Genomic DNA, 20,892 nt, shown 5'->3' with positions numbered 1-20,892 from the left:
TTTCTCAATTAAGCCTAACTTAGACTGCTCTGATTCCTGTTACCCCATGACATCTCCTGTCATTCTATCCCATTTTTCCCAGAAAACCATCCACTTTAATTTCTATTCTACTTATCTTCCTTCTGTCTAAAGCATTCCAAACAGAGATTCTTATGTCTTATTCCTACAGTTTAATAGTAAAGACAGTAGCTTCTGAGTAGGCTGATAAACTCCTGGGCATGCAGACAAACCCCTGTCATTCCAGCATTCTGAAGAATAAGAAAAAATGAAACAAATCAGAGCCAATCTGGGCTACTTAACAAGAACGTTCTAAAGCAAAAAATGTCACTCCCCAAAAGAAGGTTTGCTTATAACCAAGCCAAAGGACCCCACTGCCTTACCACTCAATCACTGCACATTGGTCATTTTGTATTGTTCTAATGAGACTCACTTAGAGGAATTCTGTCTCATGTCACTAGTTGGTAGTCAAATAAGTTAAAATAGAAGAGAAAGTTCTGTTTTCTCAGAAGCATTGGGCTAAATGTTGCAGATACAAAACCAGCTCTCTCTAGATACGAGGAAAATGAGGATCATCATAAAGATAAGGTGCTCACAGGTGTTACAGTAAGAATGGACTTTGAGCAAAGGATAAGAAGCAAAGTGCTTGAGTATAGAATAACAATAGCCAAATAGACCTTTGAGAGTTAGACATATGGGCTTTAAAAACAAGACCAGTTCTTCAATAACAACAAAAATGACAGAAAGTCCACATAAACATGGAAGCTGAACAGTGCTCTACTGAATGATATCTTGGTCAAGGAAGAAACAAGGAAAGAAAATAACGACTTTTAGAATTTAATGAAAATGAAAGTACAACATACCCAAACTTATGGGACACAATGAAAGCACTGTTAAGAGGGAATTCATAGCACCAATTGCCTTCATAAGGAAACTGTAGAGATTCTACACTAGAAACTTAACAGCATATCTGAAAGCCCTAGAATACAAGGAAACAAACACACCCACAAGGAGTAGACTCAGGAAACAATCAAACTTAGGGCTGAAATCAACAAAGTAGAAACAAAAAGAACTATACAAAGAATCAACAAAACCAAGAGCTGGCTCTTTGAGAAAATCAACAAGATAGAGAAAACATTAGCCAAACTAAGCAAAGGGCACAGAGACAGCATCCAGTTTAACAAAAATCAAAAGTGAAAAGGGAAACATACAAGAATTTGAAAAAAAAACTAACAAAATCCTCTAACAAAATCCTATATTCAACAAAACTTGAAAATCTGGATGAAATGGACAATTTTCTAAACAGATACCAGGTACCAAAGATAAATAAGGATCAGACAACCATATAAACAGTCCCATAACTGCTAAAGAAATAGAAGCAGTTATTAAAAGACTCCCAACCAAAAAAAAAAAAAAAAAGCCCAAGACCAGATGGGTTTAGTGCAGAATTCTCTCAGAACTTCATAGAAGACCTAATATCAATACTGTCCAAACTATTGCACAGACTAGAAACAGAAGGAAAACTACCCAATTCCTCAATTCATTCTATGAAGCCACAATTATACTTATACCTAAACTACAAAAAAGAACGAACGAAGAAAGAGAACTTCAAACCAAATTCCCTTATGAATATTGATACAAAAATACTCAATAATATTCTCACAAACTGAATCCAAGAACACATCAAAATGATCATACATCATGATCAAGTAGGCTACATCCTAGGGAAGCAGGATGGTTCTATACATGGAAATCCATCAACATAATCCCCTATATCAACAAACACAAAGAAAAAAATCACATGATTATCTCATTAGACGTTGAGAAAGCATTTGACAAGACTCAACACCCCTTCATGTTAAAAGTCTTAGAAATATCAGGAATTCAAGGCCCATACCTAAACATAGAAAAAGCAATATACAGCAAATGCATAGCAAACATCAAACTAAATGGAGAGAAATGTGAAGCAATCCCACTAAAATCAGGGACTAGACAAGGCTGCCCACTCTCTCCCTACTTATTCAATATAGTACTCAAAGTCCTAGCCAGAGCAATCAGACAACAAAGGAGGTCAAAGGGATACAAATTGGAAAGGAAGAAGTGAAAACATCACTATTTGCAGATGATATGATAGTATACTTAAGTGACCCCAAAAGTTCCACCAGAGAACTCCTATACCTAAAAACTTCACCAAAGTGGCTAGATATAAAATTAAGTCAAATAAATCAGTAGCCTTCCTCTACTCAAAGGATAAACAGTCTGAGAAAAGAAATTAGGGAAATGATACCCTTAACAATAGTCAAAAAATAACATAAAATACCTTGTGTGACTCTAAGCAAGTGAAAGATCTGTATGACAAGAACTGCACGTCTCTGAAGAAAGAAATTGAAGTTCTAAGAAGATAGAAAGATCTCCCATGCTCATTGATTGGCATGCTCATTGATTTATATAGTAAAAATGGCCATTTTGCCAAAAGCAATCTACAGAATCAATGCTCATCAAAATTCCAACTCAATTCTTCATAGAGTTAGAAAGAGCAATTTGAAAATTCGTTTAGAATAACAAAATAACTAGAATAGCAAAAACTATTCTCAACAATAAACAAACTTCTTGGGGAATCACCATCCCTGACCTCAAACTGTATTACAGAGCAATTGTGATAAAAAAAAAAAAAGTATGGCATTGGTACAGAGACAAGCAGGTAGATCAATGGTAGAATTGTATGCACAGAAATGAACCCACACACCTATTGTCACTTGACCTTGACAAAGGAGCTAAAACCATACAGTGGAAAAAAGAATTTTCTATAAATCAAGCTGGTTCAACTGGAGGTCAGCATTCAGAGAAATGCAAATCTATCCATTCTTATTGCCCTGTACAAAAAGCTTAAGTCCAAGTGGATTAAGGACCTGTACATAAATCCAGATACACTCAAACTAATAGAAGAAAGTGTGGGGAAGAGTCTCGAACACACAGGCACTGGGAAATTTTTCTGAATAGAATACCAATACCTTATTCTCCAAGATCAAGAATAGATGAAAAGTATTTCATAAAATTGTAAAGCTTCTGTAAGGCAAAGGAAACTGTCATTAGTATAAAGTGGAAACTTACGCATCGTGGTACGAACCTAACCAATCCTTATGCAATAGAGGACTAATACCCAATATATACAAAGAACTCAAGAAGCTAGACTTTAGAGAACCACATATCCCTCTTAAAAAATTGGGTACAGCACTAAACAAAGAATTATCAACAGAGGAATATCAAATGACTGAGAGCACCTAAAGAAATGTTAAATAACCTTAGTCACCAGGGAAATAAAAATTAAAACAACCCTGAGATTGTACCTCATACTAGTCAGAATGGGTAAGACCAAAAACTCAGGTGACAGCAGATACTGGTGAGGCTGTAGAAAAATAGGAATACTCCTCCACTCTTGTTGGGATTGCAAGCTGGTACAACCTCTCTTTAAGTCAGTCTTTTGTTTCTTCAGAAAATTGGACATAGTACTACCTGAGAACCCAACTATATCACTCCTAAGCATACACCCAAATTGCTCCAACATATAACAAGCACACATGCTCCACTATGTTCATAACAGCCTGATTTGTAATAGAAGCTAGAAAGAACCCAGATCTTGAAGAGAGGAATCCTTCAATAGAGGAATGGATACAGAAATGTGGTACATTTACACAATGGAGTACTACTCAGCTATTAAAAACAATGACTTCATGGAATTCATAGGCAAATGGATGGTACTAGAAAATATCATCCTGAGTGAAATAACCCAATCACAAAAAACACACATGGTCTGCATTCACTGATAAGTGGATATTAACCCAAAAGCTCAAATAACCCAAGATACAATTCACAGACCACATGAAGCTCAAAAAGGATGACAAAGTTTGAATGCTTCAGTGCTTCTTAAAAGGGGGAACAAAAATATTCATAGGAGGAGATATGAAGAAAAAATTTGGGGCAGAGACTGAAGGAATGGCCATTCAGTGCCTGCCCCACCTGAAGATCCAGACTATATTCATACAGCCACCAAACATAGATAATCCTACTGATGATGCCAAGAAGTGCATGCTGACAGGAGCCTGATATAGCTGTCTCCTGAGAGGCTCTGCTAGAGCATGACAAATACAGAGGTGAATGCTAGCAGCTAACCATTGAACTGAGAATGTGGTCCCCATTGAAGAAGTTAGAGAATGGATTGAAGGAGCTGAAGAGTCTTGTAGCCTCATAAGAAAAATAATACCAACCAACCAGAGCTCCCAGGGACTAAAGCACAATCCAAAGAGTATACATGGACAGACCCATGGCTCTAGCTACAGAGGATGGCCTTGTTTGGCACCAACAGAAGGACAAGTCCTTGGTCCTGCCAAAGCTGGACCCCCCAGTGTAGGGGAAGGTCAGGGCAGGGAGGAGCAAAAGGATGGGTAGTTGGGGTGAGCACCCTCATAGGAGAAGGGGGAAGAGTTTATGGACAGGAAACTGGGAAAGGGGTAACAGTTGAAGTGTAAATCTTAAAAATCCAATAAAAAATAGGAAAAAAAAGAAAAAGAAACAAGTCCAGTGTTGGAAGGCCAGTTGGTTAGCTTCCATGATGCCTGCCCACGTTTATCCTAATATCTCACTTCAGGAATTAACATATGATAAACCCTATTGTTTACATATATTTTCTTGCTTCTAATGGCGCTATTTGTACACACTATTGCTAAGAAGTGTCCATATATCTCAAAAAAAAAAAAAAAGAGATCAAAGAGTCTTGGGCCTAGGCTACCTCATGGAGAAGGAATCTACTATGATTAACTTGGATAGCTGAGCTACTATTTCAGAGGAACTCTTCCCACTCATTTTTTTTAATTTCTCACTTTCCTGTAATTATCCTTTATAGAGCTTTCCTCATCATTGCTTACACATAATCATGAGTTTCCCTGTCTTTATTTTTTGTTGGAAAGAGTCAACAAACCCTGGAGCTACTGTGGCCGCTAGATCATTATTAATTCTTCTTGTCCAAAACACCATGTTTTGGGCCAAGGACAAATGAACTATAAAATTTCCAATCATACTCAAAAGTCCTGTGTCTGTTGGACAAGACAAGATACAACAATCAGAAGATGATACCGGTTAGCAATGCTATACACCTCACACATTTCTGTGGTTCACAGTAAACCCTCAGTATAATGACATTTTAAGGGCTGCCTCTTTACAGTGAGGGCAAATGCTAGCATATACAGAACATGTTGTTCAGTTTGTCAACACTAGTGTTATCCAGCTCAATCAAAGATGAAACATGTCCCTCAGAGACCATGTGGGAATTTGGGTTTCAGTGACATATTCTGATTATGAATCCCAGCATCCAGTTTAATTTAGAAATACTGCATTGAAACAAAACATGATGCTTGTGATTCTCGAAAAGGGTTTAACTGTCTGCTCCATTTCCAACATTCTGCTGCTTAGCCAAATCCACTTTTGATCCAATCACATCCTAATTTCATTTTCTACTTGTTGCCATCAAGAATACTCTTGGTGACAATCTGACTCAAGATTTAATCTGTTTGCCACAGGAGGACAGATTAGGCTGAAGAATCCAGTCACTAAGCAGGAACTCTCAAAAGTGATAATGTTTGGTTTCTTATTGCCAGCCTTCTGCACTGTCGCTGGTTGAATAAAATAAAATCTAATCATTGAAAGGCAGCAAACTCTAACAAATGTATAGAAAACAGTAACCACCAAAACCCACCTAAAGGTTGTGAAACAATCTCATGTTCTTAAGCATTCCTTATTACGCTTAGGAGATAAGACCGCCATATTGCTTGCTGGGCCTTGAATTTCCCACTGTTTTCATCTCTTTCTCATTCCTAGAGTTTCATACAGTGTATTCATACATTGTATTTCTTCTCTTTGATAAATATAGATTAATTAAAATGATAACCAAATAAGAACCGTCTTTCTTAATAAGTTTAAATACCAGTACCTCATCACTTTCTTGACTAATTAAAACTTGAACATTAAAAGTAGACATAAAACCAATTAGCTATTCTAACCTGCTTTGTGATGTTTGGGGAAAAAAGGTACAAGTATCTTTAAAAGTTAAACACACACACACACACACACACACACTGAAGTAATTAAAAACACAGATTTCAAAGATTTATTTTATTTTTATTTTCACATGTCTGAGTTTAATACCTGTCTATCTGAGTATATTGTCACATAAGTACAGTCCCCACGGAGACCAGAGGGAGTATTTGATTCCATGTAGCTGGAGTTACAGGTGGCTGCGGGCTGCCAATATGGATGGTGGGAAATACACTTCAATTCTCTGCAATAGCAGTGAGCACCATTTCTTTTTAACAATGTTTTTAGTTGAGACAGAATCACTTCACTTCCCCACTCCCTTTCTTCTTTCCGGTACTGCCCAATTACTTTCTTTCAAACCCCTTCCACCTACATCCCCCATTCTCAAGTTATTAACTTCTTTTTCCTTGATTATATTGGTTACACACATACATATACGCATGTGTGCATGACAACTGTATATACACACATGTATATCTGTATATACATACAGACACACACATACATACACACATGCATACATGCATAAACATATACAAATACATATATGGGTATACACAACAGTATAATAATATAATACATGGATATATAAAGGACAGCTCCAGTAATAAATTAATGGTGTATAATACAAAGTGTTTTGTCTTCAAACCACATACAAACAGCAAGTATTTTTAAATACTCTCCAGGTTCATGGTTTCCCTCGTTTGTTTATTTTCTTTCTTTTTTTTTTCAATTCATCAGTTACTGAACAGCATGTGTGGGCCCTTCTCAGAATGTTTCCCATTTTACTCAAATTAGTCTGGAGTGGATTTTGTTGGTAGCATTTGCTTTAGATTGTGTGAGGTCCAAATGGAAACCTGTTGGTGAGTGTTCAGATGAAGAAACAGAGTGGGAATGTTTGTTGTACTCATTTGCAGCCAATTTGGCTTGGATCTCTCCAAGGTACACCAGGTTATCCCTGACTACCAGCCTATTCTGCTGAAACCGTGCCTCCATAATGAAATTCGGTCCAATTTGACGGAAGAAAATAAGTTTTAACACGCGCACCATCTGTGCTTTGGAATGCCAATGAGTTCCAAGCTACAGAAAACTGTTCTCAAAATGAAATAAAACAAACTCAGATGAATGCCATTAGTAAAATGAAAAAAAGCACCAGGGAACTGTACAGTTTAACACGGGTGCCATCTACGTTTAGAAGTATGTGGACAACTTTAAGCTGATGTATCTGTTTTAGCAAAACCCATTTCCATGGTGGTAAAATGTCCTTTCTTTGTTTGTCCTCATTTTGTCCCCTCGTGGCACTGCCATGCTTCTTGGCTTCCTCTTTCTTCTGCTTTGGTCTATCTGAAATGTTTGACTTCCCCATAGAATAGTACATTATGGCACGCATTTGGACTTTTATTTTCTATTTTATTTCTAGGTTATTACACAATAGCACTTAATGATACTTTACTTCATTATCAAATGCTCCAGTGTATCGGAAAGTGAGATTAGAAACGAGCTTTTCCTTCTCTGTACAAATAATATTTTACACACATGACATGTTATAGTCTTTCTCATTTTCAATTACAGAAATCCCGAAGAGTTGCTAAGTATAGTGACACTCTGAGTAACGCACTATGCTAGGTAGAGTGATGCCTGCACTCCATGTGGCTGCCAGACCCAAAGGTCTGAAAATTTCTCGTTTAATTTGCAAGTCAAAATGGCCTTTCCTAATTTAATCAAGTTCGGGATTTTGAAAGGTGGATATCATTCTAGATTATCAGGATGAGTCATGTGACCATTGTCACTGTGAGGCTTTTCCTTCTACTCTTCCATGACCTTCAGTCTCACAGGTGAGAACAGAGCTCTGAGATATTACCATATACTATGATATATATATATATATATATCATATGATATATATCACTATGATATATATATATGTGTGTGTGTATGTGTGTGTGTACATATACATATATACATATATATGTATGTATCATGCTCATAGTTGACACCAATCTTAAACATACCAATGTACCTTTACAAAATTCATGGGGGATCCTCTTTCCTAGTCAAGTTCCCAGAATCTGTATTACATATGCTTGGGAAAATAGACAATTAAGAATTCAATCATAATTAACTATGTGTTGGTTTCAGAATTTGCATTCTATGTATAAAAATTGATTTTTATTTATTGATACATCATACACATATGTCTATATTAGTCTTTCTCCCTCACCCCTGTGTCTTGGTGTGATCTCTCTCTTTTTCTATCCTGGGGCTCGAGTCCTGAGTCTTGTACATAGCTGTCCCACAGAGCGACCTCCCAAATACTCTACATTACTATGCTGATTAGAAGATGAGGTCTGATTCCCAATTACTTTGTTTTCTAAATCATGGAATCCCCTAACCCATCTATGTGAAAGAGTAATATATATTCATCAGATTTTACTATTACATTATCACTCAGATATTAAGCATGTCTGAAACAGTTTTTCTTTGAATTAATGTTTATAAGTAAAAGTCTTCTAATTCATGGTGTATCTAAACTAAAGGCAATCTGAGCTTTACATTTTAGTGACTAATTAACTTGAGAAACCCTTTTCAATTGTCCCATTTTTCAGAACCACTTGAAGCTTCCTATAGAGCTGATCCAATCATAATTAGGAAGTTGTTGCAATCAGATCTGTAATTAGATAATCTAGCTATCTTATGTTGTACCAGAATTTTGTGTCTTTAAAACCCAGATACACAACCAGTGTCATGAGAAAGGCCCTCAGCCAGGATATATCTTCCTCCACTTGCATTATTTGTCCTTGCCAAGATCTTCTCTCCCTCACTGATGAACCTTTATTCTCTGTAGACATGCTTATATTTAAACAGATGAATGACAAATTCAACAAAATAAGTTTTAAAGCTTTATACACACCCCAGAATCTTTCCCAACAAACCACTACCTCATTTCTTTTATAGCCAAAATGATGGAAAGATGTCTGCAACCCTGTTTTTACTACGTTATAACCCAGTTAAATCTAACACCACTCATTCACTGAAAAACTGCTTTCCAGATGCATTTAACAAAAATAAAATTACATGCTTAGCCCATCATCTTAAGTGAGACTTGATTTTCATTTTCTCATCTCATAGTTCAACTTCCTAGGACCTAGGATGTAATTATCTCATAAATTTTATTACATGACAATCACTACCATAAACCAAGTGCTGATGAAGTCCCAGGCCACAGACTTAGTTCTTGCTTTGCATGTTTAATTCTTAGTTTACATTCTTATTACAACAGCAGCATGCTTATTTCACCTGGATAACTATGATTTAGCCCAGGACAGCAACACGTTTAGAACTTACCTTAGTGGTAGATTACAGTTCTCATTTGCTCAGTCGTTAGTAGCAGAGTTTGCTCTTGCAGAGGACTAGGGTTCAGTTTTCATCACCTACATGATAACTCACAGCCATCTGTAACTCCAGTTCTGTGGAATTTGATGTTCTCTTCTGGCCTCTACAGGCAAAGTACGCAGGCACATAAATAAAATTGTAAGGATGATTGTGGCAGTAAGCCTTTCTTACTCATGAACTCCTGACCCTTCCGATCCTGAGGTGTGAGATTCCCAGCCTGAGCCTTATTCTGTTCCTCCATTGTGCTGTGGCCTTTCTTACCCACGGACATGGCTGCGGGTACCAGCCTTATACTGATGCTTCCCCATCCAGATCCAACCATGAACATAAAATCTGTCATAAGTATTTGCTAGAGAAAGTCTCTGGAATATTTGAAACTATCTTAGCTAGCATCAAACTGTACATAGTCTGTAACCACAGAACTTGTTCTCCTGAGGTGGTTTCTCATGCAAACACAATCATTTCCCTCCCTCTGTCTTTCCCGTCCTACTGGTCAGTAGTCACTAGCTATTTCCTAAATCCTTCAAGACCTTTCTAATTCAGTCCTATTCAGCTTATGGACTCATTGATCTATAGACCCCTCATTCTACAGCAAAGTTCAGGTTCCAGTATTTGAGTTAAGTTGTTTAGTGATCTGGGTCTTTCTCTCCTCACTGGAAAGTCTCTGTTACCTTATTGTTAAGGAAATAACCCACACTTATATTTGACATGTGCCCACCATTTTCCCCATGTAAAATGTATCTGAGTAAGCCAGCTCTTTTAACCCTAAAACAGGGTGGAACGTTCAGCAGTGCCATTGTACAGATTGGAAAACTGAAGCCTAGTAAGAAGCATACAGCTATTTAAGGCTGCATGGGATTCCATTCATATGATTTTATTCTGTTGCCTACATCAACTTTGACCTAGCTGACTTCCAACATAGAGTGATGTCATTCTGTCACCTCAATAGAAAGCCTATGGGGGAAAGATTTTGACAGAACTCACTGGTTGCTAAACATTTAGGTTTGCCACTTAGATGCCGCCTGACTTTGGAAGTCACTTTTCTCTCTGGGCTTCTGTTTCTTTTCCATGGCAGAACCTCTAAGATGTCCTCAATATTGTTTCCTTTCTCCTAATCTTGGTTATAGAATTTTTCCAAAGTGTCTGACACTAAAATGTCCCTTTCAAATGTGGAGCCATCTCTTTCAGTAGGTCCAGGAAACTGAGGAAACAGGGTATGTGGCAGTTTCTACAAAAGTTCCTCAAAATGTTACTGGCATCTTCAGATTTATTTTGTGTCTGATTCATTTTGACTGATAGGATATGGTCATGGTGATCAAGCATGGCAAGGCCTTGCAACTGGAACTGAGCAATTTGACAAGAAAGATCTGCTAAGTAGCCGTCTGTGCAGGAGGTAGTTACAGACACCCTGCAGTTGGCGGGTGTGTCACTAGTCAGTGTTGGGGACATTTCCAGACTTGCGATGATTAACATGTAAAGGTTCATTTGGCTTTGTTTTGTTTCTCTCACTTCCTTACACTTTTAGCCTTTAACTTGAGGTTTGAGAAACAGAGTGACAGGTAGAAAATCTAAAACTTAATATGTGAAACACCAGACTGAGAGAAGAACTGCCAAGGGTAGAGTGTCTGGGTTGTGCATGCTTACATTTATCCACTCCTGCTGTTAGAAGCCCCTCCCTGCTTGTGCCTTTCCCCAGCATAACATATAATATTACAGTCCCCCTGGCCACACTCTACCATTCTTCCCAAATATCCATGAAAATGCTGTCAACAAATAGAATACTGATTAGAATTGAGAGCTATAATCGTCAGACATACGCTGTATATGTGCATGCAGATATATACCTACATCATTGGTTTTGTGATTAATATTTGTATATCACTGCATATCTTAAAGAGGTTTTATGACTCATGTTTGAGATGGGCTCTATTCTTGACTGACAATGGCTGTCCCATGTCATTGTATGTGAAACATATTTTTACAGGTATGAAACTAAAGCTTTGCTGCTTGTATACCACTTAAACCTTTGTAGAAAACATAACTATGTTATTTCTGAACATTTGGTGCTATGGTTTACTATTAGGCTGTGTCCATACTATCTATTGAAGATTTAGAATTTTACTTTGCTTAAATTTTGCAACTAATCCCCAAATTAGTGCAATGTGATGCTTTTTCCGCCGGGAACAAGTGTGGTCCAGGAGCGCAGAGCATGAAACCTTGTCTCCCAGATCTCCCATTTGTTAGAAGACCATTATCATGCAACCTGATGTCTTAGTAACTCGATTTCCTCATTTGAGAAATTGGAGGATTAATTTTGAGGTGGATTAGCATTGTAATATAACCATGAAGCAGTACTTCTAACATCTGCCATGATTCTAAATCCCTTCCTACTTCTGCTTCCAAGTTTGTCATATTATACTTAAGATTTTGAATCTACTTCCCAGTTCAATAACTAGAAGAGGAATGATATCAGAAGAAAAGTATAAACAAAAAACGTAGCACTGGGTTTGAATTCTAGAGCTTAAAGAAACGTTATTAACGAATGTGTTTCCTTATGGTTAAGGTATAGTTTTGAAATACAAAAGTTCAAGTTTTTCAACAAAACTGTAAAGTATCAACCATACTCTCAGAGCATAAATTATTAACTGAAATTTTCTAATTCTTTTGGTGGTGGTGATGAGGTATAGAAGCACGTTTCTCTCTGTAACCTTAACTGTCATGGAACCCACTCTGTAGAGCAGGCTGGCTTTGAACTCAGAAGCGTACCCACCTGTGCCTCTCATGTGCTAGGGTTAAATGTGTTAGTTGCCACCACCAGATTCCAGAGGATAAATTGTATTTCTATTCACCTTACTACAGTCTCATCTGTGCTTGCTGTGAGAGTAGTAGTTATAGGGAGACGTGACTTACAATTCCAGAGTTCAATTCTCCAAAAGGACTCTCCTCAGAGGATACTGTCCTCTAGGGCCTGCCTTAAATCTGTCAGTGATGAAGCACGGTCATTAAGAACCCAGGTTACTTTAAGCATCATAGCACTTGAGACACACATAATTCAAGGCAGAGGAATAATAATGTATATTCTTGGTTGAAGTTTCCACTTTCAATTCCATGAGTTAATCATCCTATTTCATCAATAAAGAAACTCTATACAGTCGCAGACCCACAAACACAGGACAGAGTAATGTGAAGGCAACCTGTCTGTTCAATAAATCATGAGCTAGGTTCATTTTGTTAGAATTAAAAATATTTTAACGTTTATATTATTTTTCTATTAATAACCTAGTTATTGCAAAAAGAGATTTCCAAAGTCATGTTTCTATTTCACTAAAGCACAATTGATCGAAACAAATTTCTTTCCACTACAGAACTGTACTCTCTGTCTGAGCTACCATTCCATCTACAGGAACTGATAGAATTTAGGTTTCATTGCCAGAAGCAATAGTTGTGAACTTTAATGCATTTCAGAATCACCTGGATGGATCTTTAAAGGGCACAATGCTGGCCCAGCCCTGGCCTTGTCATTTGGTCAGCTGATTTGCATTTTAGCTGGCTATCAGATTTGAGTGCCCTTTCTCCAGGAACACAGTTTTGAAAATTGCTAGTTCAGATTCTAAAGCATTTATGTGCCCCTGGAAATTATTGATTTTTCCTCCATTAGTTTTTTTTTTCTGGAAAAGTTTGCAGATTATGAAACACTACAAAATCAAAAAGTCGCTCTCATGGTCCAGCCAAACTTACCAGTTGAATGGCTTTGTTTCACTCTCTTCTTCCTGTCTCTATGTATCCTGGCCATGCCTGAGGAGCTTATTAATTTCCATCTAATCATTTCTTGAGTATTGCCAGATTAATTTTCATTAAGGCAGAGAAGCCTTGGGAATCTCATTCCACAAACTAATTTTGGAAAGTTTATAATCTATAATTCAAATAACTTTTCCATTTCTTCCCCCCATGAACCTCATTCAATGAGAGGATAAATACTAACTCTCTCATCATCCAACCTGCATCTCAGCTGCACCCAGGTTCATAGACACTACCAAGATGCCAAGAAACGTTGATGAGGATTCTCCTGCATTGAACCTTGAACACTGAGACTTTTCTTTCTTTCTTTTTTTTATTGGATTTTTTATTTACATTTTAAATGTTATCTCCTTTCCTGGTTTCCCCTCCAGAAAACCCGCTCTCCCATCCCCCCTCCCTGCTTCTATAAGGGTGCTCTCCCATCCACCCACTCACCAACTCTCTCCCACCTTCCTGCCCTGACATTCCCCTACACTGGGGCAAGGATTCTTGACAGAACCAAGGGCCTCTCCTTGCATTAATGCAAGACAAGGCCATTCTCTGCTACATATCGGCTGGAGCCAGTTCTATCCCTGTATTCTTGGGATGGTAGTTTAGTCCCTGGGAGCTCTGGTTGGTTGATATTGTTATTCTTCTTGTGGGGTTTAAACTCATCTCCTTCAGTCCTTTTCTCTAACTCCTTCATTGGGGACCCCATTCTCAGTTCCACCTCTGTATTTGTCAGGGCCTAGGAGAGCCTCTCAGGAGACAGCTAAATCAGGCTCCTGTCAGCATGCACTTCTCGGCATCTGCAATGTTGTCTGGAAATCCCCATTTTCTTAACTGCGGATGCCCACAAGGGATTGCACTGCATTGTTCCTACTCTTAAGGCCTCTTTTGTTCCAGTGTTCCTTGACACTGACTGCATTGTCACATTGCATTAGAAAGCAGTGCCTCACTGCTTTGGGACAATATTAGGAAGCTGTGCCTAGCTGCAGTCTGATTGCTATTTCTGTGCTAGAATATTCATGTAAATATGTATGGTTTTGGAATTTATCCACTCTAGGGATTGAAACCAGAGCCTTACCTATACTGGGCAAGCTGTTCTATTACAAATGTTTGTTTTGTTTTCTAAATTTCTGGCAATTATATATCATTATTTCTATTAATTAACTAATATAACATTTATAATATTCTCTAATAATTCTGTTTGATATATTAATATTTCTGATAGATTATTATAGTGTGATTTTATGCATAATTATTTATCTTAATACTTTCACATTTATATTAATTAACATATTAATGGATAATATGTTTAATATATGTTAATGATTAATGTTTAATGTATTAATATTAAATACAATCTAATGTATATTATATCTCTATATATACATTATATAATGTAATTCATTACATATAATTAATGTATTAATATATATTACGGTCCAAGCCTCTTTTTATGTATAGGATGTTGTCTTTATTCTCTTAAAATGTCTGGAATATAGGCAAGGAACAAGATCATCTTCCTTGGAGATAGAATGTGTACACAGCTTGGAGTATGGAGATCACTGTCTTTGTTCATCATGATTTTTTACTAAATTAAATTTCAGGTTTCATATCTGCACAAGCCTGTTCTATGTTTTCTGCCATCACTTACCTGCCCGGCTTGCACAGTAGGGAAAGATGCTTTTAAAATCATGATAGGGATAGAGACTCCTCAGGAAAGCCATCAGAGTCAGCCAACCTATACTGTAAGGAGTTCCCAAAGACCGAGCCACCAACCAAAGAGCAAATTCTTTGGAGTGGATCCTCTTAGCAGTCACTTGTCTGATGTCTCACATATTTTAGAAATCAATCCCGTGTCATGTATGAACTATGGCTGTGTTCTCAACAACTTGAGTGTTGTTGTTGTTGTTGCTGCTGCTGTTGGAATCTGTTCTTTTGATGAGTGCAGACTTTCGTCTCTGATGTTTACCATTTCAGCTCAGCCGTTCACAGGTCCAGTTTTTAAATGATAGCTTATTGAGAAAGCACAGTAACTGTAACTCTTTTGGCATAACAGTTCAAATGTTCAAACTCTGCATGTCTGAGTCTATTTCTGAATATGTTTTTGCCCTGTGGCCTGTTTCCATATCGATTGTAATATGTATTTTTATAGAGGCTATAAAATAAAGATGATACTTTCAGAACTAAATCCATAGCGATTTCAAGTGGGGCTTCAGTGAAGGCAAACATGTTTAGTGAAAATGTAGCATTAAGTACTTTGAGTCTGATAATCCATGGGGATTATTAGTTCCTTCTTTAGCTTTAGTAAAATATTGGGAAGTTTGGAAGGTATTATACGTACTGCAATTTGTTTCTAAAATCGGACATATTTAAAGCTGTTGTGGACCAGGATGTTATGAACTCATTTCTAATTGCTCATTGTTAATTTTTATGTATTAAGCCATATTTTCTCTAACTAAAAAGGTCTTTTCTTTGCTATTAATTCATCTTTAATCATTTAACATGATATAACATTAACACTTTTTAGGATCACGGCTTTCTATAAAGTAGATAAAAGTCAACCGTTCTTCTCTTCAACTTTGGATCAGTCGTCCTTACATTCCTATGTTGATTGTTCTATCATTGTCTTACATCTTACTTGAAGATGCGCCATAAAGCATAATGTCATGGACTCTGTAAAGAGCCAGTTGGCATTTAAAAGAATTAATCTAAAGACATTATCTTCCATTTTGCCTCATACTGTAGTGGATGGTTTCCAGCACTTTGCATTTATTTCCATAGGTCCAAGGTTTTGGCTGTAGTATCGGAATTGATATATTTGTTTCTATTTTGCCACTAAGGCTGGGCAATTTAGAGTCTAGCTTTACTCATTGCCATCATTGCTAACCCAGCATTGAGCATGATATCAGTTTTGTAGGTAGTGTTTTGAAGATTATAAATGAGGTTGGGCCATAACTTTCTTAAACACAAACAACATAATTGGTGAAACAAGAAAAAAATCTAACACCAAGAATCTCTCTGTAGCAAATGAAGTTAGAGGAATAGAATCATAAACAGTACTCTTCCTCCTTCTTTATGATTCACATCTGAGACTTAAGCTCCCTGTCAGTCTGTGTCAGCAGTTGATATTCATTCTCTTTTTCTTTCCCTTTTTTTCTGTTTACTTCTGCCTCTCTTACAAAGATACCTTTTTAGAAAAGTCAAGAAAGGATTGGCAGCCTGGAAATCTGGATTCCTCGTTAAGAGCATGCATTGTTCTCACAAACAACCCAGGTTATTTTCTAGTACCTGTAGGGTGAGTCACAACAATCCACGACTCCAATTCCAGAGAGTCTAAACCCTTATCTAAGCTTCACAGGCACCAGACATTTGTGTACTGCACATACGTACATGCAGACAAAACACTCAAACATACAAATAAAAGGCGTTCTAAAAAGTTATGCTGAAGTGAGGCATTGCAGTTACAGAAAGGAACATAATGGTTGAAATAATTCAGAATCAATACAAGATTAATACAAATTACAGAGCCTAATAAATTTTGTAAAAGGAACTTTGAGAGAAATAACCAGCATGCAATTTCAATAGAGAACAGAAGGCATCAGAAATAATTACTCAGACTTTGATCTAGATATGTACTGATTTACTTAAATCAGTGAAAAAAATGTTCAACATGAGAATGACCTGGTTAGAAGATCTAACAGAATTTTCCTTCCAGTCTGTAAGAGTTTGCATGTGATAATCCATCCTTCATTAGTTGAACCCATACTGAGAATGATGGAATGATTCTTATATTAAATACCATGATATGAAGCATTGTCATAAGAATAGTATAAAAATTTTGGCAACGAGAGTGAAGATGGGAAATTAAATGTTAATTGGTATGAATTAAGTAGATACAAGCTTTTTCAAAGCTATGTGGTCAGTCACAGGAGATGAACGAAAAAATATTTATTTCAATGTTGCTGGGGTGAATTTAACTTTTTATAGTGTATTCGAGACTTATTCAGCGATCATTTTGGCTGCACCATTCGTCAGCATGAACTTCTGACCTTTCTGTTTTCCCCTTTACCAATTAACAGAATACATTAATTCAAAAAGACAAATGGAAACTGGATGAAATTTTAGGACCCACAAAACCAAAGAAATACATTCTCTTACTCAACACAAAACATAACTCCTGATTATGTATAAAGTAATATTTATTAATATTAGGGTGGATTTGCTTGATAAACATGGATTGATCAATTAAATTGGAAATTATTGGATTTCCTGTTTCAATAGGAAAACATATCCTCCCTTTTAGAATATAGTTTATGCATATACATTTCATATATCTCCAACCTTCTTTCAAGACTCAGAAGATTAATCAATGTTTACTATCATAAAATATTCATGCCTGACATTTATAAAGAGTGTATGTGTATAATATCACTTCATAATATTCAAATTTGCTTACAAGTAATTCGGAGTGTTTAGGTTAGTCAAAAGATACCACATGCTGAACAGCAGCACAGAACAGCTGTTTTTAAACTGCTGTCTCTCAGTCAATATGATAAAAGTGCAAGTAAGCATATGGGGAGCTAGGCACTCCCTTTAAAGGAGATGTAACAGCCAAATCACCATGTACATTAGACTTGACATCATCATCATCACCGTTGTCATTGTCGTCACCATCTTTGTTGTTATTTTTTAAATCTTTGCTATTATTATTTTTCCAGTATTAGCCAGGACTCATGCTCAGTATCCCTCCTCAAATTACATAAGCAAATGCAAATATGAAGAACCCAAGACAAAATTATATGACAAACAGCACTCCACACAGAATTGTGTAAAATTTAAAACACGAGCACTTTAAGAAAACAATGTTATCTTTCTTTGTATCTAATTTATATAGGGAAAAAATTCACAATATAGGAAAACAAACACTAACTTTGATCTTAAGCATAACATTTAAAAACATAAGCTGGATCAACTAATTAAATCTCTTAAATAGTCAAGCTTCCTGAGCAATCTACATTTAGTAAAATGGACTAAGACATTATAGCCAATGTACTCACAGCCTACACTGGGACTAACGTAAACAAAGAGTTTAATATGGCAGTCTTGAATTTTAGCCTTATACTTTCTGGGACACTTTCTCAGCTATTCTCTAACAAGTGAACTGCAGAATCTAACTGCCATTACACAGTAAGGGAATATAGACAATGGAGTCCTCGTGTAAGGATTAGAACATAATTTTCTATTAGTCATTCAAGGGCAGACTTTCAGAAAGTTTGATTATAATAATTCAATGGTGTGACAGAACTGACCTCCCTTAGCTTGCAAGTGGGCTATGTGTTCTCTCTTATCCACAACATGTCTGATCATAATTTTGGAGTTTAAATTATGGATGTAAAGGTGATCATCCCCTTCTCAAAATATAAAATGTGTAAATGAAAACTTTGTTCAGCTATTTATATAAAAATAAACACTGCAATAATTCATGTGACCCCCAAATGGACAAAAGCAAAAGACTAGCTTCCCCAAGAGAAGAAACATTTTAAACCTATGAAAAGGACAACAGTGCTGATAAAACTATATTGTCTTAGACACATTCCAAATATCAAGAAAAGAAACTGCACTTTTTGCCATTATAGAGTGATATCCTATTAACAGAACAGCAATAATCTTCATACAAGGAACATCAGAGACAAGGGAAGATGAAATAGCAAACAACAAAAAGCTAACATCTCCATATGTCACTAGTTCATGTTGTGCACCAATTAGAACCTGCCTTAAATTTTTATGGACCTTAAGTCAGATTAGAGGTTTCTTGGTTACTGCCAAGGTGTGTGTATCACTACTGCATTTGTGAGGTTATGGCGTCATGCTCGTCCTTGTGAATCATAGGAGTCATAGTTGGGTCCAGCTTCAGTTGCTTCCCTCTTTTGGAAAATAACATGACACCTTCAGGTAACATGAATGCTAGACCTCAGGGAGGAGGCATTCAGGTCAGTTCCAGTTCAGGAACTGAACCCTGTGTTTGAAGTACCTGGCATCTTCAGTAATAGAAAACTTTTACTTCTGGGGACAGCCAAATGCAAAAGCAATAGCTTATATGTTTTGGGAGCTTCTGAGACAACCCTGACCAACAACTTAAAAGAGCGCTTCTCATGTCTGATGATTGGATTTCTCTTGGGTGATCTTTGGCTCTTGCAGGGAGCATTACTAATTCAGAAGAGAGTTCATTTAAATGATGTGTACTTAAACTTATATGGATCATTTTTAAATGAAGTTAATAGAATGTTTCCTAATGGCTTTTTCAGATATCCCTGTTATTTCAACCTATTGCATCATTCTGTATTTATTTCTGTCTCCACTGACTAATTAGAAGTCCTGCTTTTTCCCATTTTCCTGATCAGATTACATATACTCTTTCATTTCCCTCTCTTTGGTTTTCCTAAAGTCACATCCTAGCAATGGTCCCTTTCTATTTTCATGATTTCTGCAGTCACTCCAGGATATGTACTCATATGTGAAAGTTTGAAACTAAGACTCAGATAAGAGTAAACATGAGACATTTGAATATCTGAGTCTAGGCTAACTCTGGCAACATGGTCTTTTCTAGTTGCATCCATTTACCTGCAAAATTATTGATTTCAGTTTTCTTTATATCTGAATAGTATTCCACAGTCTATATACCATATTTTCACCATCTGTTAGCTGAAGATTCTTTAGATTGCTTCCATTTCCTTCCTATTGTGCATAGGAGTAGAGTAGCAATAACAAAGCAATAAGCATGTATCTTTGGAGAAGATGTCAAGTCTTTTCGGTATATGAAAGTATATAATGGTATAGCTGAGTCAGACGCTAGACTGATTTTTAGCTTCTTAAGAATTCTCTCTGGCTTTTTTTTCCCGGTGGCGGCGCCGCGTGGTGAGGAGCTCGTGTTCATACTTGTAGCTATGCTGTCCAAGGGTCCACTGCAGTCCGTGCAAGTCTTCGGACGCAAGAAAACAGCCACAGCTGTGGCCCACTGCAAACGAAGAAATGGGCTCATCAAGGTGAATGGACGTCCCCTGGATATGATCGAGCCGCGCACACTGCAGTACAAGTTACTGGAGCCTGTTTTGCTTCTGGGCAAGGAGAGATTTGCTGGTGTGAATATCCGGGTCCGTGTGAAGGGTGGTGGTCATGTGGCCCAAATTTATGCTATCCGGCAGTCCATCTCAAAAGCTCTGGTGGCTTATTACCAAAAATATGTGGATGAAGCCTCTAAAATATCCTCATCCAGTACGATCGAACCCTCTTGTAGCTGACCCCAGTCGCTGTGAATCCAAAAAGTTTGGTGGTCCCGGTGCCCGTGCCCGGTACCAGAAATCCTACCGATAAGCCAGTCTCAAGGATCAGGGTTTACCTTTGTAATAAACATCCTAGGACTTAAAAAAAAAAAAAAAAAGAATTCTCTCTGATGTTCCTAGTAGCTTTTTTTGCAATCCCACCAACAGAGGGTTCACTTTTTTTCATATACCTTTCAGCATTTGTTGATAGTTGTTTTGTTAGCCTTTATTATTCTGGCTAGGGTGATGTTAAATCTCAAAGGTGTTTTGATATGCATTTCCCTAAATATGAGGGATGATGAACACCATT

At 37.0% G+C, this 20,892-nt stretch overlaps 1 protein-coding gene across 1 annotated transcript; it reads left to right on the top strand.

Annotated features, from left to right (window-relative positions):
- The first annotated feature begins 20,181 nt into the window (after positions 1-20,181).
- On the top strand, positions 20,182-20,649 carry LOC116912519 (40S ribosomal protein S16-like). Its single transcript, XM_032916610.1, is given in 3 exon segments — positions 20,182-20,520; positions 20,523-20,546; positions 20,549-20,649. Coding segments are annotated over 3 exon segments (423 nt in total). The 5' UTR covers positions 20,182-20,207; the 3' UTR covers positions 20,635-20,649.
- The last annotated feature ends 243 nt before the right edge of the window (positions 20,650-20,892 follow it).

This window comes from Rattus rattus, chromosome 11 (genome assembly GCF_011064425.1).
Source record: "Rattus rattus isolate New Zealand chromosome 11, Rrattus_CSIRO_v1, whole genome shotgun sequence".
In the NCBI taxonomy this organism is placed as follows: Eukaryota; Metazoa; Chordata; class Mammalia; order Rodentia; family Muridae; genus Rattus; species Rattus rattus.
The sequence above is the reverse complement of the archived record's forward strand: the minus strand, read 5'-3'. Positions and strand labels throughout refer to the sequence as shown.